Below are 23,615 nucleotides of genomic sequence, written 5' to 3' on the forward strand. Positions count from 1 at the left end.
CTGCCTTTGTTGACAAGAACATGCAGGACAGTATGCCATGCAAGGAACTAAATTTGTGCCAGGAAACCAGTCGCTGAATCGGTGTGATCACATAACAAACATTATTGAGAATGATTTTAACTGCAATTAAATTCGCTAAAAATGTTTTTAAGATCGGCCGGCATGACACAATGTACTTGTATCCTATATATAAGTGTACCTGTATCCTTGTAGTAACAGCCGACAAACTCCACGCGCAAAGTAGGAGCCCATTCAAAAGACAGAACGTCTAAGCGGACAATACGAACAACACGAACCGGTTGTAAACGATGAGAAACCACAGTGTCGCTATCTGAGTTGCCAGGAAAAGTCTGGATGGTGATGATGAAATAAAAATAAAGAAATTGAGAATAAATATATCAATCATGAGGAAAAAAAATTGCCGTGAGAAATAATCGCCGTGTGAAGTATGGCAAATTCTGTAAAAATCAGTATTACGCCGAAAAAAAAGTCCTAGTATTTCGCCACCGAAATTTGAAATGCTCGTATTTGAAAGCCCATGTATTGGTCTAGTATGCTGATGATTTTTCCTAGTTTTAAATTTAGTTTAACTGTAACATTTTCAGTCGTGCGATTCTTTTTAAACTGTGTTCTTGAGGGACCCAATCGAGGGGATGAACCTTTCATATTCACATTCATATCAAATGCAAGTCTCACAAAAAAATGGCGTCTACTTACTGTTGCACCGTTTGAACCATGAACCGAGTACGGCTCGTAGCGAACAAAATCATTGCTGGAGGAAATTCGAAAACTTTTCACCCATTGCGCAAAACCATTTCTTCCCTGAGTCTGAACTTCGATGACAGCAGCTAACCAGAGAAATGCTACTTGGATCCAGGGCTGTACGACGTCACTCATGGAGGCATGCCACGTTCCAGCATGGACATTATTAGGGATGGAATTTAATCTCGCGTAACTTGCATCTGTCAGGGGATTAAATCTGGATGAAGCCTTTAACTGGGAAGCCAGGATAGTATGGTCTTCCATTCCGAGTGGTTTCGGCGCGAAACAGACTACACAAAAGAACATTAGTCGTCATTAGTGGATATACTGGGGTGAAACAGACTACAAGAAAAGAGCATTAGTGGTCATTAGTGGATATACTGAGGGTCAGGAAACAAACTACAAAAAAAGAACATTAGTGGTTATTAGTGGATATACTGGGGGTGAAACAAACTACAAGATCGATGTCCAAGATCGATGGCAAATGTCTTAAACCGTGGTTAAATCAACTTTTAACACCTTTAGCAATCTTATTGGCAGTGTAAGACAGTTTTATAATTAATCTCATAAGATCAGTTTTCATCAAATCTAATCTTTCACAGCTATTCAAGTAGTACAGCTTGATTCTGTATGATATATAGAGTACTGATCGATACGATGAGAAAATTTTGAGACGTCCCTGGACAAGTACACGGACACTGTATATACGATCGGTGTATTTTCTAATAACTTACCCGGTTCATTTGCAGTTATTGCACTAACTTCTCGGCCGTGTACAGAAACTTCACAAAAAAGCAAAGCGCTTTTTATTTTTTGTACAATTCCTACATAACTTCCACGCATAGGACGCGAACAGAAAATCGCCCGTGTTTCTCCCGTTGCAAGGTTTGGATGCTTGGTACAACTTGGGTTCTTCGAAGGATGCCAGTTTCTTCCAATACGAATATCAAAGTTTTCCAGAGTCGAAGAGGCGGCATCACCTGGCAAAAAAGACCAGCGATCAGTAACTGATTTTGGTATAGGCGGCCCATTAAATTCTGTGAACTTTTATTAAGGATTGTTATTATAAACTAAATGTTGTAAATTTGCAATAAAAATTGTTATAACGAAGGCAAAAATAATTTAAATATTTGTAAGAAGAAAAAAGGGCCTCATTAACAATTAAGACCGTTAGCCCTGGATGCCTCGAGTTCTAATATATCCCCCCCTGGCGGTACCTCGTGAGCATGCCCCTGTGTATAGGTGTCCCTCTCACGTGAAGTCACCACTAAATACAAAAAAATTGTCTCGCGGGTCCTCTCTCGAGGGACGTATGGAAATGTTGAAGGCGTAAAGGTATAATATAAAATGTGAAAAGTAAACAATTTTATTCTTAGTTTGCAAACAATTTTAAAATTGAAGTGTAAGTGTCTAAAATTGAAATATCAAATGTGAAAATAAAAACGGTAGGTGTACTGAAATTGGACATTTTGGAAGAGGAAATGAGATAGGGAATCTAGAATCTACTGCGCATCCATCACATATACATCATATTACTGTACCTCTGTTAGTAACTGTTATTGCATTAACATCAACAAGTACTCCTAAATCAACAGACCACCAGTCTCCACCATATTGAGTGGTATGGGTGCAGGATCCAAATGTGTACGCCGTGTTCCGTATCCCATCGACAACCTCGGGTGCTGAGGCATGGGTTTGATATATCGTTGACTGTTTCGCCGGTTGTCGTAACGCAAAGTTCACTAAAACATGGCAAAAATCCATGAACACTAATAAAAGAGACTGAAGTATAGTTTGCACGGCATCACAAAACTCATTTTTGCAAAACCTGGCTTGCGAGGTTGTATTTTTTTAAAAATTGCTGCTATTTAAAAATAAGGAGTCTCTTCCCTCATATATAGCACGCAAAATTACCTCGTTGCAGTGTAAACTAATCGGTTGTGAAGTTCATAGAATTTGCGAGCCATGGTTTCATTTTCAGACAAGCGCAAAACCTCGTTCTCAAGACGCGCGAGCGCCACACGTGCAATTCAAAGTCAGGGCTGCCTACGGTCTAACCAATTTCATAAAATCAAACACAGTTACGTTGAGCTGCAGTGTTGGTAAAAACATAGTGAAGGATGATCCATCGTTCTTACCTCCGTTTTCATAAAAATTAGATGGATATCCGTAAACCTCGACTTCACAAAGTGAGAGTTGTTTTTTATTTCCGTCAAGAATGATTTTTACCACACTACTTTTTCCAACGTTCTCACAAGCGTACGTGGTTGACTCGCCGTTATGTGCGAACAAGCCGGACGCACACAAACGAGTTCCAGAAGCGTCCAAAACCTGGATGGAAAAATTGTTCTTCGCCAGCCAATAATCGTCAGCACGCGTTGTTATGGTTACCGAAGTGACGTAAACCTCAGTCCCCAGGTCGACTTTCCAAAATACGTCATTGTGAGTGTTGGTTTCTGAGCAGCTGTTGTTTCCGAAATATGGATTACGATTTCCATCGACCAGGCGACTAGCGACGCCGTTGTTTGAAGTGCTGCTTTGTGTGGCAACTTTGTTTAAAGCAAAATTCTCTAAAAAGTTGATTTTAGATTACATTAGTTCCGTCAGAGGAACACTGATGGTTTCACGACAAGAGGAAAATACAATAATTTTATACTAAATCTGGTTGAATCACTCTGGTTGAGTAGAGTTTTTGCACAATAAAGATCAGTTTTAAACGCATTTAAAGATTGCTTAGCAATGATTACTTCACATTTACAATACCTCATTTCTTACAAATTCTGTAGAACTTAAAATTTATGAATTTGATAATTTACCATTCAGGCTAGCACCGTGTTGATCCTCACATCTTTCAGACACGATATCTCTTGTTTCAATAACTGTACCGTAGTACATTAACAAAAGAAGTGCAATTCGGCACACAGGGCTTTTAATACTTCGCGCCATCTCTAGAGGTAGATAATAAGAGTATATGTAGCTATATTCTACGTCAAGCGCAGACCAAAGTTTCTCCAAAAATAAGATAGATAAGATTATCCAAAATGGAAGCAAAGCATTCTATACCGCTTCCATTTTGGGGTGAGTTACATTAGTAATAGGGTATTTCTCAAATTGTTTTGTATGTCGAGAAAATTGTACTCAAGTCAGTTTTGATGAGGTTAAATGTGGGTTCTTTTTGTTTTTTGGCAGTATAGATGTGAGACATACGATATTTAGTGAGTGAATTTTCAATACAGAAAACCGACTACAACTACGGACATCAATAGCATTTAAAATCACTTTGAAAATTCACATGGCGTTGAACACAAGCCATTGAAAGGGCAAATGCACTTCAGTGATACTCAGAGACAGAGAGTGATACTCACGTGCAGCAGACAGCGCGGGAGTATGTCGTATGGCTGTGATTCTTTCTTCTGAAATCAGAGCAGAATTTCTTTAGTATATCACTAAGCAAAGAAACGTCGCATCCAATATTCCACTGGTATAAAATTCAATTCGGCATGTTGTGGCGAAGATTTTGTGGTTGTTTCACAGCAACCTGCAAAAGCAACCAATTAAATTCGATATGATTGCGCAGATTTGACAAAGTTGTTGCAGGTAGCTGGGTACTCTCGTAAAATATTAATGAGGTCCGTTGCCACAGTGGCCTTGCCTGAAAAAAAAAGGAATTCAAAAAAACCAACAAACGGAATTTAGCAAAAATGCCTGGTATCGACAGAACACGGAGAACAGGGAAGTCTGGTCTGTCAACGGTTATAAACAATCCCGTTCCATTACGAGATTTGTCGGTTAAATGCTACCTACCCCAGGCCACTTGTACACCTTCTTTTGCGGTAAACCAGTATTTAACAAAAACAAATTAAACAATGGCACCAAACAAACAATTATATCAAAGTTTTTAGTAGCAAATACAACTGATAATCAAACAGAAAGAGTTTGCGATTTAGAAACGAGCTAGGAAGGGTTGGGTGCACTTTGTTATGGATAGGATTGGTTTTAAGGGGATTAACAGCATTAAATCAGTCGTTTTAGGCTATGAACTAGCGATTACATTTAGGTTTAGATCGATTAGGATTGTAGTTTGTATGTTATTTTTTCATGTCCCAAAGACCTTACAGAATATAAAGGTCTATACGATCAAGCAATAATCACCCAGAGATAATCATGGAAAAACGTCGCCCATATTTTCACAACGAGCACATGCCGTTTACCTCCGAGGCAGGCTCCGAATACGATCCGACAACATCCAATGATATTGAATTTATTGAATATTGAAGTATTGAACACAAGAGTCATGCACTTGTAACATCCGGTTGTGACTTGTGAGACATCAAATTTTTTCTCACATTTTACATAATATAATGTTTGCATAATGAACATCTGCAATAAGCTGTTTATCTTTTGTCTGCTGTCTTAAAATTAAACTCAAATGCGTTGAAATATTGACAGGTTTTGAAAACGAAGGCAGGGAAGCGTTGGATGTAACGAATCATAGATACTTTCTTCTCTGGGCTGGGCATACAAGACACTTAGGCACGCGAATTTGACAACTTGAAAACATGTCCACTTTGAAAATAGCTTGTTGCACTTGGAATGTTCACGGAACTTCGCCGCCAAAGGAAGACTTGAGGGAGATTTTACACCTTCAAGATGATAAACCGTTGCCAGATGTAGTCGCCGTTGGCTTACAAGAAGTCGAGGTGAAGCCGCATTCGTTTGTTGTCGAAATGATACAGGAGAACCGTTGGGTTCAAGTGTTGCAGGATTATCTCGGTTATTACGGGTTAGTGCGTGTCCGCAGCCTACGTATGCTGGGTATGATTGTCATCGTAGCCGTCCAAGCGAGGCACCTGCCATACTTACGGGAGATTAAGACGGGCTTTGTCCGAACGGCGGTTATGGGTTGGCTTGGCACGAAGGGAGCTGTTGCTATCAGGTTCCTCTTGCACGGACAGTCGTTCTGCTTCATTAATTGCCACTTTACCGCTCATCTTGATGGGACTAAGCAACGGAACTCAAATTTTGAAAGTGTACTTAAGCACATAAAGTTTGCTGATGTGAAAGCGGCCATGGTGATGGAACACGATTTTGTCACAGTCTTCGGAGATCTCAATTATCGCATTGATGAGGTTGCTATTGAAGATGTGAAGGCAAAGGTCTCAAATGGAGATCTTGTATCATTGAAGAAGCACGACCAGTTGATGAAAAGTATGTTAGTGGAGGAAACCTACAAAGGTTTTTTCGAGGCCGACATAAGCTTCCAACCCACCTACAAGTACTGTCTTGGAACAAACGATTGGGATGCCAGTGATCTCAAGAGGAAGCCAGCCTGGTGTGACCGAATCTTATGGCATGAAGCAACCCAAGGTCATGCAACTGTTACAAGCTATACATCGCACCCGCGGCACATGACAAGTGATCATCAGCCGGTTAGTGCCGAATGCACAGTGAGTATTGATGGTTTTGAAACAAACCAGGAGTCGAGAATTCTGTGGAAGTTAGAAATTGATAGCATGCCTTGGTATGGAAACGACGATGGCCTGTGCGTGTATGTGGTCAAAGACTACAAGCCATACAGCTGGGATTGGATTGGGCTATACAGATTGGGCTGGCAGCATTTCACAGATTACGAGATGTACGAATGGGCCGTTGGAGATGGTGATGAGTATGGTGAGAACGGATGCGCAGTCCTCTTTGATTGTCTTCCGGAAGAGCCTGGGCTGTTTCAACTATGCTACTTCAGCTATAAACAGGACTGCTTCATTGCAATGAGCGAGCCATTTGAAATCCTGAAACCACGAGATGAAGATGTTGACCCAGTGCAAGTAAACATTGAGAAACCCTCGCTTACTGTTTAAGAGATATAATATAACTATATGTGCAAATACATTGAAATTTATCAGATTTCCATTATATTAGCTATGTATAGTGTAGAATTCACTGTAGATTATCAAAAGGAAATCATATTAAGAATTGTGGTGAAATATAGTTCACACTTAAATAGTTGTTCATTATTGAAAGGAACAATTGAAGGAACTTTAGTCTTGTTAAATATGAAAAAAAGGTTTGGACATTATCTTTAAAGCAATTATGTATTATAAAGATTGGAATGGTATCCAAAAATTTGGAACGTTAACTGGCTTAATGTAGTTTAGGGTTTGAAAAAGTTGTATATCAAATTATTCATCACTTAATGCATAGTTAATTATGCTTAATGTCTGTAAATAATTCAGAATATAGTTGAAAAAAACACATGTTTGATGAAATCCTGGGTTGTTTAAGTAATAATATATAGATATAGAAAAATCCCTTGAACATTTGGATTATATTGCACCTGCAAATGTAATTGCACTTTCCAACTTTGCCTTTTATATTTATTATCATCTCCCAGTAAAACAAGTCCAGCAACTGCCTAAGTTACTAATTTTATGACAGGATGTTAGAGAAAGCTATCATACCTGATTGCCTTGGAACAAAGATATATTTTTCCAGTATATTCATTTTGTGTGTTGAAGATATCAAATGGAACCAGCCCTTGAATGAATAAAAAAATCATATGAGTTCCAATGACTTCTTGTGAAAGATTTTTTTCAAATTGGTCTCCAAATTGTATCATTACCAATACTAATTTGTCATACAATCATCTCATGACTTCCCTCTTCCTAAACATGCAACATTGAATGGTCAAAGAATTGGGAATGTAGTGAAGCACATAGATGTAAAATATGGCAATTGGCATTGGGAATGAGGTTGACAGACAGCTTGCATATTTTTATTTGTCCTCCACACTTTAGCCTGTATGAGACATAATTAAAGAAAACATATACATGTGCAAATTACTGCAAGGTTTTATGTTCCACTACAGTACCCAAACTAGGCAGTGTGCTTTATTGGCTGACATCAAACCATACTGGAATTGCAACTTACAAAATCAGAATTGTGAGCCAATCGACTTTTCAATTCAATCGACAATACAACAGAGAACATGAAATATGTTGCACTACTACACAGACGTATATGTCTTCTTTATTTATGTTGGTCCACAGGCTACCTCAACCTCGCTTTGACCTCTGTTGTCCAGCTTGGACCCGGCTTGGGTGAGCAATGTTTGTCACCCATGACAGTTCTAAAGTCTTGTTTTGAAACATACCACAGGGTCATACCACAGTGTGGTCATACCTAGGCTCTTTCAGGTAGTGCCATAGTGAGGGGTTAATTTAAAAACTCTAAATCAAGGAATTAAAGGGAGGTTTCACACCCCCCCTCTCAGCCTCTCCCCAATACCCATTTTTGATACTGACCCAAACAGACCAAGAACACATAAAAAATTAATATTCAAATATGATTTAAAGGCCGTCATTAACATCTAAACCATTTTGTATTGTTTCTGATGCGGTCGGTTCATGAATAATTGAACATATAAACATACGTCATACGTGAAACAACACTCTTTAAAACTACGAAAAATCGACAACTTTATAGATTTTACCTTCATCTGTGGCGTACTTTTCTTTTCCAACGACTCCATTCTCTGTAATGCTTTCCAAGTTCCATAACTCTTAAATATTCCAATAAAAAAGTAAAAATTAGAACCCAATTAGCTTTTGCCTTTACCACAAAATCGAAATCAAAATTTTCCCGCCACGAGTCTGCAATCATTACCCTTCAGGATTTTGCGGTTCCATTGACGAAACTTTATCTTATTTATTTTATATCAAAAATATCCATGAAGATGTCTGAAAAACAAAAACTGCTTAATTTTCGCTCAAAATCTACCCTTGTCCCGAGGGAAAATTGACATACTTTTCACTTCATTAAGATAAAAGTATTCTTAATTAGACTATTTAATCATTTTAATTTTAATTTAGACATTAATTAATTAGAAGCTACGCCCGAGCCTTCGGAAGACTAGGTCGAGGTTTTGCTTTCCCACAATTCTGTGCAAGCTTCCTTCTTATTTCTTTTCAATCTTTGCTACAAAGTTTACAGCAAAAAATCTAAAATGGGTCACCAAAACTTGTGGTTTAGTCATCCTAGAAACTTCGGGCCGGGCTCTAGAAGCTGGTAAGACATAATCGAATATGAACGCTTCCTATATAATGCAATTGAACTGATAACTAGGCACGTATTTTCTAAAAAATCGTCTCGAAAAATGCACATTGAACAGATCCAATTTTTCAAAATGGCGACTCTGACACGTGTTTGTGTTTTTATTAAAAACCATTGAAGGCTAAAGTTTTTAAATCATGCAATAAAGTTAACCGCATACATCTCATTTCACTTTAAAAGTGGAAGGCTACTGTATGATATTAAAACTCCTACTTCATTGCATATGCCTTTTTATAAAAACTAGATACAGGGGTAGGAGCTTCGTTTCCAAGATTTTGTCAACTTATGCTTAGTCAGAAACTATATACTTGATATGTCAGCCTAGATTGATTCTTTTAGTGGGTAGACATAAAATATTTTCACGGCAGATGCATACAAGTCATTTAACCTTATGTGAGAACAACTGTGCTAGACATGAACTAAAGTAAGCTTCTCCATTGCATAGTCGGGTTTGCTCAAACCGTCATGGTTTAATTCGCAAGTATGGCATCAACATGTGTCGTCAGTGTTTCAGGCAGTATGCTAAAGACATTGGTTTCCAAAAGGTAAGGATTATAACATGCCTAACAGCAGCTTGCAAATACATGTATCACACTGGAAGATCATAAATCTAACTTGCATTAACTTGCACTTTTAAACATCCCCACAAAATTCTTTTTCACCTTCTCATTTCTAGTTTCATTGAGAATGGCATCACAAGTGATGATCAGCAAGCAAAGACAGATTAACACTTACTTGAATTTGTAAAATGCTTTGTTTGGCAATAAAATGTCAATAAAAGAAACATGTGGTTTTGTGTTTTTTACCATAATGCTATCCCAAATTATCATGAGTGACATCCTCAACAATTTGCACCATTTGGATGAGGACCATGAGGTGTAAACATCTTGAGATTTATGCACAACCTTGTATACTTGCATACTAATATCACACAATTGCAGGCTTTAACTATCCATTTAACCATTTATATTTTTGATAATTTGCTTTATAAAATATATTACAGATACTAGCAATTGCAGTACATTTCAACCTATTGTGGAATGTACCAAGTGGCAAACATAAATATCTGAATAGACCTTTCTTATAATGAGTCAAACGTGAAAAGTCTGATGTTACACAAAATTTTATTGGCTCCACAAAACTATTGAGCCAATTAAACTTTGTATAACATCATACTTTCCGCGTTTGACGTCATGAAAAAAGTCTATTGGTTCCACTGTTACACCTTCTCTAAGTTAAAATCACATTGAATGCCAGGAACCATTATGTTAGAAGACAAAAAGTCTTGCACTTTAATATTCCCGAATGTTTATAAGTGCTGGGTATATCACCATCACTCTCCCTGGACTTTACCTTGAAGTGGCCTTCTCTAAGGCATTATTCCAAAGCAACTGCATTTTTCAAGCCATTCTCAATATTATGCATATTCTTCAAGCATATGTAAAGCTGCCCCAAGTGCCCAACTCACTTCTACATTATTGATTTTTCTTGCAATCTAATAAAAAAACATTGAATTATTTCAATGTACCAATATACCTCCAAAAGTGAAGTTTACATTGTTGATTGTGATGAGATCTTGTGCAGTGATTCTTTTTTAATCACCTGTAGAAATTGTGAATTATGAAAGCCATATCCTTTTCTTAGTAAAGTTGTTATGTAGACTGCATCAAGACAAAGGAATGGGGACTTGTCCAGTTTTTCATAACTTCCCATCAAACACACTAAAGTATAAGAACAAGTTGTTATCATATCAACCTTATTGCATAAATTGGATTAAAAAATGTTTATTACAAAGTGGATCATTAGAGAGAGGCTATTAGAGGGGTTTATTAGAGAGTAGTGTTGTAAGGTATGGCACCTTAGAGATAAGTTTATTAGAGAGTGATTATTTCAAAAAGGAGGTTGAATTTAATAAATCAACTCAGAACTTGTTAAGTTTAGACCGAACCTTTCTTAGCAGCTTGTATATATCTTTCAAGTGAAAGTAATCCACCATTAGCCTCATCTAGAAAATCAGATGAATTATGGCTTGGTGCTCGAAAAATTTAAAATTTGCAATAACATGAATACAGGGCTAATTTGGGAACCAACATAGTAAAAAATCAAGTGATTGTTTATTGATAATCCTTTCAATTTGCAAAAGAAAAAATGATACTGTGATCAAGGACATACCTACTAGGCCAAGAGATACTGCAATGTCATAAAAATATGAAAATGCAAAAAATTTTCTCTTCACAATTTCAGCTATAACAAACAACCACAATGTGTTTCAATTGATCAAGAACAATTATAGTGAAGATGTAGAATGGTATAAAAATACAAGTATCTTCAAATATATACAAATATCTTCATACAAGGTCTGGGACCTTCCAGCACATCTTCCAGCCCAATATCTTGGTACATTACCTGGTTGATGAACATTTGTAACAATCTTCTCAACGTAATGTAGGCAGTTTTCATAGCTGAATGACATATTGCCCCTGAAAAATTACCAATATGCCTTCTCACACTTTCGATAAACAAACATTGTGAGGCAGATCGATGAGGTATGGTTTTACACTTACTGGACAACATAGTCATTCCCAGAAAAGGACCAAGTTCCATAGTACGATGGCAATAAACATGGACTTGAGCTGATACTACCTATAATAATAGTAAGATGTTCCAAGATAGGGTCGAGAACAAGACTGTTTAATTTTTCAGTTATTTGTTTCAACTACCTTAGCTAGAGTGAGATGCTCATGACAAACATTTGGGCAGAATCGCTCATTGCAAGAATACAGTCCAAAAATCAAGTGTTTGATTGTGGAGTGCTGCATAATATACTGGTACATGCAATGAGAAATGTAACTGAGGTGTGATACTGTGGGTTGGAAAGACAAAACTATAGCTTTACAGGCTTACCATTTTTGTTATTGGCAGAAACAGTAAAATTCAGCACAGCTAGTCTTGCAGACATCAGGCCTAAACCAAGATAACTAAAGAAAATATATCAAATCATTATTGTGGTGCTTGTAACTTGATATCATTTGGATACATGCCAAGACAGTTATGGTGACAATTCATACAGCATTGCAAAAAAATGAAACAAATTATTCTTTTCGGCCTTTAATTGTCCTGATTAGTATCCTTCATTTATGATCAACATGAATATATACCTGTAGGAGTATAAATCATGCTCAGTCCCCAATATTTTAACTGTATTCACATGTGTCTCTGGACTTGATAGAATCGTCTCCTGTATTGTTATGATATATAGTGGTTATTATAGCAACTGAGACTCTGAGAGCTGAAAAATAGGAGTGCTGACCTGATACATGAAAATAACTGCATTAAACAGATAAATGAACAAGCTTGATTTAGGAGCAGTAAAATACTCCAAGAGGAGTAAAATACTTAAGGGTGTAACTGCATAAAATTGGCTACAGAATGATCAAAATCACCTTTGACATTGGTTTGAACACAATCTGTGCTGATCCACCTCCAAGATCCAGAGCACCCAGTGTTTCACCTGACTTGACAAGATTACCTGGCAGAGCAGAGTATACACACAATCAGAATGCACACACTATAAATATGCAGATTAATGTACAATTACCTACCTGTCAGGAAGTTTAATGATGTCCATGCAAAAATACCTTAAAAAAATTACAAGCGGTTGAGGTGAAGATTTTAAAAAAAGAAGTGAAACCAGTGAAAAAAAAAATTAGTATACCTTCATCATCTCCATTCATGATTGAGATGAAATCAGAGTCACTTTTTTTAAATGGTGACACAATCAATAATTTTCGCACCTATATAACAGAAAAAAAGGGACAAATGGACAAACGGGTCCTACTATTATATTTTATATTAACACTTATCAGACCCTAAAAATTACTGGTAGTCAATTATGATCACATACCTCTTCAATAATATTATGTGCCACACTATCAGGTAGAAGACGAAGCCCAGCAGTAGCCCTCAGAGAGACAGGTGTAGACCTCCATTTATTCTTTGGTACAACATCTAATGCTTTTCTTAAGAGACCACTGACAGAGTACACCCCCTTAATAAAACCAGGTATGCAATTATTGAACATGATGGCCCATAGAGAGATGGCTAAGAAGGATTTTTTAAAGGATTTTTTTACTCACCTTCTCGGGCTTAGTTGAATAGTAGGACAATCCTGGCTCAATTTCCTCAAAGTCTGAATTTTCTAATTTGATTCCTTTAAAAAAGACAAGACCTTTTGATTAAATTTCCACAGCATATATATATATGTTGTGGGCAGTGTTAGATAACATGTACATATATGCATTTCATAAACGCTCCAGATAATACTTAGCATCTGTTTTGATTGAGAATAGGGAACATGCAAAAGGCAAGGGTGAACACTGAGCCTACTCTCACAACAATATGAGCCTTTGATGATAGGCTGACAATTAATGTGAATGAAGCTCAGAACATATTAGCCTTTGAATATATGAAGTGCATTGCATTATGCACTAGCTTATTTAAAAGTTATGAATGTTTTAGGCAAGTTGAATAGTTTACACATTAGTATTGACATACAAATATTTAACATATTCACATATATGTTTATAATATAGCATTTGTAAATTCTGGATACTGAATTGGCTAGGAGCCTGACTGCGATCTTCAAATCCAAAAGTTACTCTATATTTCTAGAGTTATATTTTATATCTCTGTTTTTCAATTTCCACTTAAGTTGATATAACTGTATATCAACACAGAAATATTTTACATTTTTTAAAGGCGTACATTGTAACATGTACGTAAAACCTGATGTGACAAGCCACCTGAAGTTGTGAAACAAACTTCAATTTTTCATAGTAGAACCCTAATCACTTTCTAGTTGAAAGACCAAAAGGTCAAAGTTCTTTATCTATTCTTCAAATAGACTGCATTTACTTAATCACACCAAACTACTTTGCAAACCATTTGTCTAAATAATTTGGCAATTACTGTAATATATATTTATAACAATAAACACTGGCAATAAAAAAATTATCACCGACAATATTAACCCCTATTATTTACGATGAACTAACTAACCTCTTAATGTATGACTGAATCTAAATATATGAATCCTACTGCCAGTACTTCCAGCGTCTATAACAACCTGGTATAGTAACTTGCCAGAAGGGAAATATTTCGATAGAGCAGGACAGGTTGCAGGCATTATGAACTTCCAATGCACAGAATCACATCCATCACCGGCTCCAAAGTCGTTGTAGGATACAGTCTCATCGTAGTAAAACCCAAGTATTGTCGAAAGGTTTAAAATAACAAAGGGAAAGCAGAGATAACATACACCAATCGCATTCATAGTTTAAAATAAGCTGTATCCAATAAAATATTATATTTAATCGAAGTTTACGTCTTTATGGTTTCACGTTTTGCTCTTTCCGTTCCATTATGTAAAATACTGATTTACCATGTAATTTCTATTCGAATAGTTCAGCTAAGTGACACATTACTATGGGAACAAAGCCAGCTTTTATATCCCTTTGATCATGTCAATGACCACAGACATTTTCATATTCATGGTCCTTTACAAAGAAACCATTGTTTAATAGCTACACTCTCTTTCTTTATTTTTTGTTTTGCGAGCACTACACGGCCCAATTCAACGCATAAAAATCTACAAATTATCTCTTTTTCAACAGCAACAGCTATTATAAAATAAGCAAATACTATTTTATTTAAAAATGTCTTGATTTTATATTACAACTGAACTGGATTATTTTTGTTTATCTCGAAAACGTGTACAAAGGGATTTAATTAACGAATACCATCCGAAAAGCCTCCGGGTATTCACGAGCTCTAATTACAGCACGCGACAAACACGCGGGTGTTTTGTCTGTTTATGAACGCAATCAACGCATGTCTGCTCGTCCGGGGATTGGTGGCTGGTTGTTGACACCAGAGAATTTGTTTATTTGTTTATTTGGCATTTTGTTTTCTCTCGGACTTTAGCGTGTGTAAAAACGTTTCTCGGTCTCCTGGGCCCTGGCTCTCCGTTCTTTTAGATTTTGCGTGCATTTAGAACTACTAATCTAAAAGAGTGCCAACAGATTTCAGGTAAAAAAAATGCAAGTCGTTTATCAAACATCATTCATAGTAATATTCTAAGAATTAATTAAAAACAGATTTAAATGGTTTAGAATCAGGACAAACTTTTTCTTTCTTTATTTATTAAATTTTAGAATTATACTAAAGATCGTGCTAATTGAGGTAAAATTAAACACGATAAATTAAATACTGAAACACGTAGTGTTTTCTTTGAATTACGCCAACTTTGTGATATATTTGTGCACTGTATGTTCAATACAAAAATATTCCAAGAAAGATTGATGTTAGCATGAAATATTAGTAAGTTTGCAGATGAAGCATGATTAGAAAGGATTACAAAGTGCAATGAAACTTTTCTTTGCAAACCTGAACCGTCGTCGTTACGAGATGGAACACATTCAAGTAATTTAAAGTGTAAAGTGACACTCGTATCTCAGAAATTAATTCAATATTTGTCTATCGCCCCACAGGATTGGTCAGCGAGATGGGCAAGAACACGATATATCATAATATGAGTATATAATAGTGTTCATATCTCGGGCATGCATGTCATTATTTAGGTAATTGGTCCATTGCTTGATGACATAGTGAATTGACAGAAATTCACGTCGCTGCTGGGAGATTGGGCTCGCGGTCAGTGACAAACTCACAATTAGTAAGCGAAGTAATACACACAAGAACGAATATTAGCACACCGTAGTTTCGTCTCTTCAAATCTTCCCGGGAACTCATTACAATTGGCAGCTATTCAAACCCACAGGATTCGTTATTTTCGGTTTGATCTAAAGGTCTGATATCTTTATGTCTGTTCACTTCTACCTTCATTAATAAAAGTGAGGTATTAATTCAAGGGACCAAACCAAGTCCATTAAATAACTGTTCCTCAAAAGAAGAGTTGGTGAGTTGCTGAAGAAAGGTACTCAGGAATAGGGACAGTTGATTCAGCTCAGATTGTAGAAAGTTTTCTAGCTTCAATCAACGAGAGGGGATAAAGTGTCTGACCAAGACAAGACAAAACCAAAGGACTGCTTGACCTCTTAAAGAAATCCTCTGATCCACATTTCTATATATTAAATTAAGTAAGGAAAATGTTGGATGGCCAGGGTCCTTCAAGGAGTAATCAGGAATCGAATGAGGAACAAGCCAGCAGCAGTACAGGGCCAAGAGCAGCTGTTGCTATAAAGAAGGAATCGAAATCAAGTGCCTCAAGAGCACCCAAGACACGTTCAACTGCTGCTAAAAGGTATCTGAAGGGAGGGTTTGTTTGAAGTAAAGCTTCATTAAAGCTTTACTTCATTTCCAATAACATCAGCGGGTTTTTGATGAGTATCGCAGTGTTTGTCTTATACAAGCAGAGCTGATTCTCAACACTTTATTACACATGCAAGCCCTCCCAGTCAGTAAGAATGACGCCCTCGTATGGCTTCATTTGCATCTTAACTTCAAACTCTTCGTACTGCGATATCGTCAATAGAAAGATTTTGCAAATATGACAGCTGTTTAGAGCTCTCATTTCTCTTTCAATTGACTGTATTTTGATGATATTTGGCCCGAGGAGACGGGAGAAAAGCGAGAGTGTAGTTGGACCGTCCAAATGTCGCCATTGTCTTTGAACGAGACTCGGCATATGACACGTTTATTGAATTTAAACAGTTTACTTGGTTCTTTATATTAGTGATCATGTAGTCACTGTGTTTTTAGCATTCTGTATGCCTTTCTCGCTTTAGAATTCAAAGGGAATTGGCCGATATAACGCTAGATCCACCGCCTAACTGCAGGTAGGAATATTTTGACTATGGAAAGAAAAGTAAAGTACTTAAAATCATTTCACATTTTAAGACCCGGAACAATGAAAGCTGACAGCGACAGACGTCCGCTTACTGAGAGATGATAATTTATCCAAACAACCCCTCACATTCGCGTAAATGTATGAATGAGTTAAAAGCAGAAACATTAAGCAAAGATACCCAGATATTTATGACGAACAACGACATAATCTTTGAAGTATATAACTTCAAATATATTGACTAATATTTCGAATTAATCCACGTGCTTATCTGATTAAAAGATGCATGTTTTTATGTGGCACTATTAAATGAACAATATTTTGCTTCCCGTAGAAGTATCGTTTTATTCAAAAAGTGGAATTTTATCTGCGAATAATTAGACAGTTCTTCAGCCGAAGTCTGACAGCGATGTGCCCGTAATTTCTTCAGATTTCAGGTTTATTTGAAAGTGATAATTAAAATCTAAACCGCAATAAATATTAGCGCGTCAGAATAGAGTAACCAACGCAAGTTGGCGTGAAATTTTGAACCTTAGCGGCAAATTCCTTGCCTATAACCTCTCAAACACAACGTGTCGGGCACTGAACTTAGGAAGAATAGATCACGCAAGAAATGTCACAAGTTTATGCGCGCTACCATGATGACAACTAGGATTCAATGGATGTGAACAAACCTACATCTTGAGAGAAAATGCCTCTCATCATGCAGTGACCTGCAAAGTCAAAGAACTAAAACTGCACCTTTGTCGACTCTCCTGTCAAAAGAGTTTTCACGAGAGTCCTCTGGATATAAGTTCATTGAGGAAGCTATCAATAGGAAATCAAGGATGCCAGAATGCTATATAAACTCATTGTTCATCCACAACGAGAAGTGCATAGGTTATAGAATAGTATATAGGCTGTATTTCCCTAACCTAGCTGCTATTTGTTATCTGGGATGAGCTTTTCCCATTGTCCGAGCGTAAGTGTTGATTTCTTCACTCTTGTTCTGACATATTTCATCAGTGTCCGAACTAAAGGGGACGTCTTTCAAGAACGCGCACTCTTGATCAATGCTTTTCTTCTCAAATGATAAAGTATTGGCAGGTTGATTTCGTCCGATAAACGACAGCCGAATGACAATGAGATTTTGAAGCAACAGACTGACGGGTATTAGCAGCAGTTGGTTATTTCGTAGAGTGTTTTAACTGTGCTCAAAATGGAATTACTGTAAGGCCATGTAAAATCAAGCAAACGCTCAACATCAGCTTTTGTTTCTTCTTCAGCGCTGCTCCAAAAGGCGACAATATTTACGAATGGGTATCGACAATCATGGGTCCTCCTGGGTCGGTGTATGAAAGAGGAGTATTCTTTCTGGATATTCACTTTCCTCCAGATTATCCATACAAACCACCGAAGGTAGGAATTGATTTTGGTAGCCTATATGATGCATGGCGATATACATAGATAACCACAAGACACACGTGTGCTATCTTCTACACCTGTGTGGCAGATGACACATACGCGTTTTAGCTTGCGTTTCAAGTCCCTGTTTTCTGGATTGTTCACGGTATGGCTCTCGGAATCTCAACTAATCCCGTGAACTATAATACAGTAAAGCCTGTCAAACCCGGCATTTAATGTGAATGATAAATGACAATTTTAAGTAGAAAAGTTGGTGATTATATAATCACAGAAGGTGTGGAATTGCGTTCAGCAGAACCAGTCTATATTCCAAGGCAAACGTGAATTCTTCAAATTGGCAAGTGACTAAGTGAGAGTTCCATGAACTCTCATGTTCTGGTCCGACAAAAACAGTCAAGACTTGAGACTGCAGGATGAGCGCATATCCTAAGACGATCGAAATACTTCATAAAGATTAAGAAAAGTGTGGAAATTTCTTGAAAGATGTTGTCTGCATACTTACACTGACACGTGCAGTCGGTGCAGATATTGACGCATTTTGTGACAATTAGATTGCGCTCGTTAGCGTATTGGACAAAGTTGGCCATACAAATAAGGCATATAAAGCCTAGAATACCACAGACACATAAAGGGTCATCGGTTCTTATCTAGATATCCACACCAAATACAAATCATAATCAAGAAATGACTATGTAATACGCAACACCTTCCGTTTACCATGCAGTTAGTTCTTAAACTAATTACAATCAATGATTTTATAATCTCTGTTGATTTTGTTTATATCTCCCCATTCAATATGACTGAGAGTAGTTTTAGGATGATTATTTATATCATAAGTTTTTAGTTTTCAATATAAAGGACTTTTGTTCTTGCCCAGTATATAAAATTTCAATTACGCTCACTTGCTGTCGTGCAGATTTGAGCGATAATGGATGCTTTTGTCTCTGGTAATAAGCGAAAAATGGTTCAAAATGTGCGCGAAATAAGGCCAGTGAAATATTTTTGTCTACTTTTCACATGTTGTTGAGTGATATTGACCCCTCATCAACTATTATTTGGTTATACATTGACATGAATATTAACTTTGTCTCGTTTCTATAATGTTCACCAGTCTGAGAGCGGATGTAAATAGCGAAGCGACTCTATGCCATGAATAGAAATAAAATTATTCATTAAAGTGTTCAGTTAAAAGTTGTGTTTTTTAACCGCGGTATGTTGACCTCCTGTGGACAGAGGTTAACCTCGTGCTGTGCTGAGTGAATTAATGTTTGTCATCTCCTTCACTAAACCAGTCGACTGTGGATTAAAAAAAACGGCTGCGAAAGAAAACGACTACTGAATTACGTCTGTGTTTGCTGCGCAAAAATCTCTGCTTGAATTTAAATTTCAACTTCTTAGCGTTAAAAAAATAACAAAAAAATTACGCTCCACAGCGACCGGATTTTCGTAAGTGAATGATAAATGATTATGCACTTGGTAAAGGTCAAATTGTCTGAAACCTGTTTAGTCATGCATCATAGAATTTATTATTTCTAAAATAAAATTGGATGAATTAATTTAAATTTATAAATGAATTCTTTATTTCAATGCTGTATATATGTGTGAGTTCACTGTTACTTTCAATAATTTTCAGGTGACATTTCGCACAAGAATTTATCACTGTAATATCAACAGTCAGGTAAGTGGTACTGGCAATTTATCCTGGTAAATTAATACTTTGCTGAACCAGAAGAGAGCATTCAGTCATTCTATCTGCTTATTAATTAAATACCATTGATAAGGGACTTAAATATATTGTTTTTTTAGGGTCAAATATGTTTGGATATTTTCAAAGATAGTTGGAGTCCAGCATTGACAATCTCAAAAGTACTACTTTCAATATGTTCCTTATTGACTGACTGCAATCCTGGTAGGTATCACTGATCTTGAAAGCAATGTGGAGTGAGATGCGCAGTCAACTGATCTTAAAATAGAGGATGGATGCATATATTGACTGACCTTTTAAGACAATATGGATTGATATGTGTGATCTTCATGATCTCATGGAATAATGGAGTGATTGATGCATTTACTCACTGTGTTTCAAACAATATAGACAAATCTATCAAAAATCTATCGATATACTTTTTTCATTTTAGATGATCCATTAGTGGGAAGCATTGCAACACAATACCAAACTAACAGAGCAGAACATGACAGAGTAGCTAAGGAATGGACCAAAAGATATGCAACATAAAAACGACCAAAGAATACATCAGAAAGTCAGATTCCAACCGGCATTACCACCACAACTAATAGCTAGCATAATATTGCTACTTAATAAGAGTTTAGAGCATTCATGTTGCATTATTTGAACAAAATATTGACATTAATATTTAAGCAGAACAGAAACATCTTGTTACAAAAGGATTAAAAAATCATATTTAGTTATTTGAAAGAAAGGGGGGGGGGAGTTGTTGTTAATTGATGTTGTAAATACATTTATTGTTAATAGTTCTAATGTAGTTATAGTTCATTTATGTTTACTTATTATGTTTCATGATTTTCTAACCTAATAAATTCATTGTCTCAATCCAATGCATTAAAAATTGAAAAGTTATCAAGATTTCTGTGGCCTTTAATATAAAATTGAACAACTGAGATAATTCATCAAAGAACTATATACAATATACATAATTTTGTCAGGGTGATTTTTATCACATCCTGACCAAATCTTACTGTATAATACATGGTGTTGATATTTCTTTTTGAGTTAGTGGGGATAATGGCTTACTCTCGACGAAGGTTTTCAAGCCTATAATGCAAGAGAGCACAATGTTATGACAGGAGTGTATGCTGTCAGTTTCACCATGTCCTGATGCTATCATTGCCCACAAATTTTCCGATGTGTAATAGCCTGGGTAATATTGCTCATTCAATATGGCTTGCCTTGCCCTCTTGTTAGGTTTTGTCAGGTAATAGTTTTTTCCCTCATGTATGGCATATAATCTCACACATGTAAACATTAACACAAACTTTAGCTACATAAAGTTTAGTTTTGGGTGAGAGATTTTATTCAGTCAAGGGGTCTGGTTTGCCTGTTAGAATCTCTTCCGTATACATGCATGTAGATCAATAGACATATATCTTGGAACTGAATTATTAATATATCATATCACACCTTGCTTGTAAGTCTGCATCTGCATCAGCTGCAACTGGTTCCTTGGCTTTACTGGTTGTTGCCAGGTTAGGTCCGGTTTGAGGTAATCCTGTCAACTAGATTGACAAAGAAAAACAATACATTTTAATTTTTTTTTGTCATTTAAATATATAACAATCCAAATATTTACCTCTTCATTTAACTGTAGACCAAGCTCATCCAAAACTTGAGTGACAATTGCATCGCTGTAAACAAGGAATATTTTGTCAAGACTCTTGCAACTCTTGTCATTGCAATAATTGAGTAGGAACTGGAGGCACATTAACTGGTCAAACTAGCAATGTTTTCCCATAATGGTATTTTTCAGACTGAGTATTATTCAGTTGTTTGAAGACGCTGCCACGCTGCTCCCAGGTTTAATTAAATACCACATCAATTTAAAAGCAGCACATATACAATACCTCTCTTCTTCATCATCTTCATCTCCAAGAGCATCATCAAGTGCATCGTTCATCATCTCTTCTTTCATGTCCATAATTTCAGACTATGATATTCAAGAGGTAAATAGTCAAATTTATATATCATCAAAGAATACCTCAATGATTTGATACATGATCAAATTGCTTTAAAATATTCAAACATTAGCAAATATTTCTTGCACATGATGAATTTACATGAAAATATGAAATCTGAAGAAATGCAATATTAATGTAAATGAGCTAAGAATCAGGATTGTCTGTGTTGTATTGAAACAGAAACAGAAACATAAAAGTCTTAAGTCAAACCTGTCTTTCAAAGTCCATCATAATCTTTTGTATTTGTGGCAATTTTAACTGCTTATTCATTGTGCCCATGGCCTGTTAGAGAAATAATAAATTAAGCTAGCATACCAGCAACTTTAATACATTATAAAGATTGACAACATCCAACAATGTATTGGTTAATACTTCAAAAATTAATAAAGTTTGATTACGAACCTTTGCTACTCCTTTCATTGCCTGAGCCATTTGATTAGACGAACGTAGTGTCTTAAAAGAAAATACTCTGGTTTATCATGTGAAATTTTGATTAAGATGCATAGTCAATAACATCTGATTATTGATTATAACATTTGCAGAATGATTCATGCATTACCTGTATCCTTAGTGAAACTGCTTGTATATTTGTTCTCATTAACATGAATTTTTTAACATATTTTCTTGTTCTAACCAGGTCTTTTGCCATTATTTTTACAGCATCCTAGAAAAATAGTTAAGGTTAAGTTAACAATATTAATAAAAACCTAATTAATAATAATCATTCAAATAACCTACTTATACATAATCTCATATATCGTAACATAATATATATAATATAAATATGTAATAAAATGTATATTTAAGAGTGATAATGGTCAAATGAAGCTCTGCAGTGATATTGACAAGAAGCTTTTCAGCTGATTTTCCATAAAACAAATATAATACCTGCTAAGGTAACTGGCTTATGTGAGACCTTTTAGATCATGTACTTTAGGGATGGTAATTGGATAAGTGAGAATCTATAATTACTTAATCAATGAGGTAATTAAGTGATGTAAAGTTAATTATTACATACAGGCCAGTTTGAGAATGGATATGATGAAGGGACACAGTGATTTCTACAGTACATTTCTACAGTACCTGTAGCTTTTACACATGTATGCCCCAATAGTTTACTGTATTAGGAAATCTACAATACACCCCTTTATAAATAGTGTTTATGAAAAGGACCACCCATGATTTGCATTCCTTTCATGCAATTTTGACAGCATTTTCTAGTTTACTTAACTTAACAAATTTCATTATGTAAAATCTATTAAAATTTTTATATTCAAACCCACACCAAAACTAAAAACCATCTATAAAAGACATAATATGATTAATATCCAATATTAAAAGTATAAAATAAATAAATAAATAAACTACCATTTGTCCTTGTTTGGCCATCTTTTTTATATCCGCAATAATCTTTTTTTCCTGAGCCTCTAGTTTCGATCTTTCCCTATCCAAATCCCTGCATGAAAAAACAAAACATGGCTATATATCGCAGAAGAACATTTCAAACGCCAAAAATTATTAAAAATATACGTAGAGAACTAGATATTCAAAACTCAAAAGTTGTGTTTACAAAGAATTAGACAAATCTACCTCATAGCACGGTTAAGAGCCCGTTGGTTCTGTTTTAACATTTCCTCGGGTGTCTTCCTCTTGCCAAATAAAAAATCCAAAGCCATGTTTAAGTGTAAAGTTTAAACTAAAACCTAAAAATTTACTTCAAAACACTTCGTTCAGTATTTTTGGTTTTTTGCTGCATAAGAAC

At 36.0% G+C, this 23,615-nt stretch overlaps 5 protein-coding genes across 7 annotated transcripts in view; 2 read left to right on the forward strand and 3 right to left on the reverse strand.

Moving 5' to 3' along the window:
• Positions 1-8,600, reverse strand: part of LOC114531613 — a 49,441-nt gene extending 40,841 nt beyond the window's left edge. Inside the window, exons 1-10 of one of the 2 annotated variants that reach the window (XM_028553226.1) lie at positions 8,425-8,600; positions 8,252-8,320; positions 7,221-7,296; positions 4,128-4,175; positions 3,579-3,710; positions 2,901-3,332; positions 2,304-2,504; positions 1,497-1,742; positions 718-1,052; positions 200-350 (exon numbers count right to left, since the gene is read on the reverse strand). In XM_028553226.1, coding sequence (XP_028409027.1) covers positions 200-350; positions 718-1,052; positions 1,497-1,742; positions 2,304-2,504; positions 2,901-3,332; positions 3,579-3,710; positions 4,128-4,175; positions 7,221-7,296; positions 8,252-8,290 — 1,660 coding nt within the window. In that variant the 5' untranslated portion in view covers positions 8,291-8,320; positions 8,425-8,600. Of the gene's footprint in view, positions 1-199; positions 351-717; positions 1,053-1,496; positions 1,743-2,303; positions 2,505-2,900; positions 3,333-3,578; positions 3,711-4,127; positions 4,301-7,220; positions 7,297-8,251; positions 8,321-8,424 lie in introns of those variants that run through there. The other variant, XM_028553227.1, reaches the window with a different exon arrangement.
• LOC114531620 (phosphatidylinositol 4,5-bisphosphate 5-phosphatase A-like) lies at positions 5,060-7,008 on the forward strand. Its single transcript, XM_028553236.1, has one exon. It carries the CDS (start codon positions 5,322-5,324, stop codon positions 6,618-6,620), a length of 1,299 nt encoding a protein of 432 aa, XP_028409037.1. The 5' UTR covers positions 5,060-5,321; the 3' UTR covers positions 6,621-7,008.
• Positions 8,601-9,842: 1,242 nt separating the features above from the next.
• LOC114531619 (ectonucleoside triphosphate diphosphohydrolase 5-like) lies at positions 9,843-14,623 on the reverse strand. The gene is made up of 14 exons (XM_028553235.1): positions 13,930-14,623; positions 13,008-13,081; positions 12,776-12,919; positions 12,587-12,665; positions 12,474-12,509; positions 12,315-12,400; positions 12,030-12,109; positions 11,776-11,849; positions 11,436-11,514; positions 11,278-11,351; positions 11,044-11,115; positions 10,820-10,876; positions 10,474-10,592; positions 9,843-10,366 (listed from the first exon to the last, which is right to left on the reverse strand). Exons 1-14 carry the CDS (start codon positions 14,201-14,203, stop codon positions 10,289-10,291), a joined length of 1,326 nt encoding a protein of 441 aa, XP_028409036.1. The 5' UTR covers positions 14,204-14,623; the 3' UTR covers positions 9,843-10,288.
• A 701-nt stretch (positions 14,624-15,324) lies between these two features.
• LOC114531627 (ubiquitin-conjugating enzyme E2 E1-like) lies at positions 15,325-20,606 on the forward strand. Of its 2 annotated transcripts, XM_028553244.1 has the most exons (7): positions 15,325-15,865; positions 16,030-16,192; positions 16,677-16,727; positions 18,001-18,133; positions 19,773-19,817; positions 19,946-20,048; positions 20,278-20,606. In XM_028553244.1, the coding sequence occupies exons 2-7, from the start codon at positions 16,038-16,040 to the stop codon at positions 20,373-20,375; spliced, it is 585 nt and encodes a 194-aa protein (XP_028409045.1). In that variant the 5' UTR covers positions 15,325-15,865; positions 16,030-16,037; the 3' UTR covers positions 20,376-20,606. The 2 variants fall into 2 exon arrangements, with proteins under 2 accessions (XP_028409045.1, XP_028409044.1); XM_028553243.1 differs by having other exon boundaries at positions 15,326-16,192.
• A 73-nt stretch (positions 20,607-20,679) lies between these two features.
• Positions 20,680-23,615, reverse strand: LOC114531625 (charged multivesicular body protein 2a-like). The gene is made up of 9 exons (XM_028553241.1): positions 23,444-23,615; positions 23,222-23,309; positions 22,413-22,517; positions 22,256-22,306; positions 22,064-22,135; positions 21,740-21,822; positions 21,469-21,523; positions 21,300-21,394; positions 20,680-20,933 (listed from the first exon to the last, which is right to left on the reverse strand). Exons 1-9 carry the CDS (start codon positions 23,527-23,529, stop codon positions 20,909-20,911), a joined length of 660 nt encoding a protein of 219 aa, XP_028409042.1. The 5' UTR covers positions 23,530-23,615; the 3' UTR covers positions 20,680-20,908.

This window comes from Dendronephthya gigantea, unplaced genomic scaffold (assembly GCF_004324835.1).
Source record: "Dendronephthya gigantea isolate DGI-Jeju-01 unplaced genomic scaffold, DenGig_1.0 000073F, whole genome shotgun sequence".
NCBI lineage: Eukaryota > Metazoa > Cnidaria > Anthozoa > Malacalcyonacea > Nephtheidae > Dendronephthya > Dendronephthya gigantea.

What these genes read in the sequence shown, in the direction of transcription:
- LOC114531620 (XM_028553236.1), top strand. Translation starts at nt 5,322, where the DNA reads ATGTCCACTTTGAAAATAGCTTGTTGCACTTGGAATGTTCACGGAACT.
- LOC114531619 (XM_028553235.1), bottom strand. Translation starts at nt 14,203, where the DNA reads ATGAATGCGATTGGTGTATGTTATCTCTGCTTTCCCTTTGTTATTTTA. An exon ending in TACAAATGTTCATCAACCAG is followed by an intron (nt 11,116 to 11,277) that starts GTAATGTACCAA and finishes TGTTTGTTATAG; the next exon opens with CTGAAATTGTGAAGAGAAAA. An exon ending in TATACAAGCTGCTAAGAAAG is followed by an intron (nt 10,593 to 10,819) that starts GTTCGGTCTAAA and finishes CTTATACTTTAG; the next exon opens with TGTGTTTGATGGGAAGTTAT.
- LOC114531627 (XM_028553244.1), top strand. Translation starts at nt 16,038, where the DNA reads ATGTTGGATGGCCAGGGTCCTTCAAGGAGTAATCAGGAATCGAATGAG. An exon ending in GATCCACCGCCTAACTGCAG is followed by an intron (nt 16,728 to 18,000) that starts GTAGGAATATTT and finishes TTTCTTCTTCAG; the next exon opens with CGCTGCTCCAAAAGGCGACA. An exon ending in ACTGTAATATCAACAGTCAG is followed by an intron (nt 19,818 to 19,945) that starts GTAAGTGGTACT and finishes TTGTTTTTTTAG; the next exon opens with GGTCAAATATGTTTGGATAT.
- LOC114531625 (XM_028553241.1), bottom strand. Translation starts at nt 23,529, where the DNA reads ATGGCTTTGGATTTTTTATTTGGCAAGAGGAAGACACCCGAGGAAATG. An exon ending in CAGTTTCACTAAGGATACAG is followed by an intron (nt 22,307 to 22,412) that starts GTAATGCATGAA and finishes TTTTCTTTTAAG; the next exon opens with ACACTACGTTCGTCTAATCA. An exon ending in CAATGAAAGGAGTAGCAAAG is followed by an intron (nt 22,136 to 22,255) that starts GTTCGTAATCAA and finishes TTTCTCTAACAG; the next exon opens with GCCATGGGCACAATGAATAA.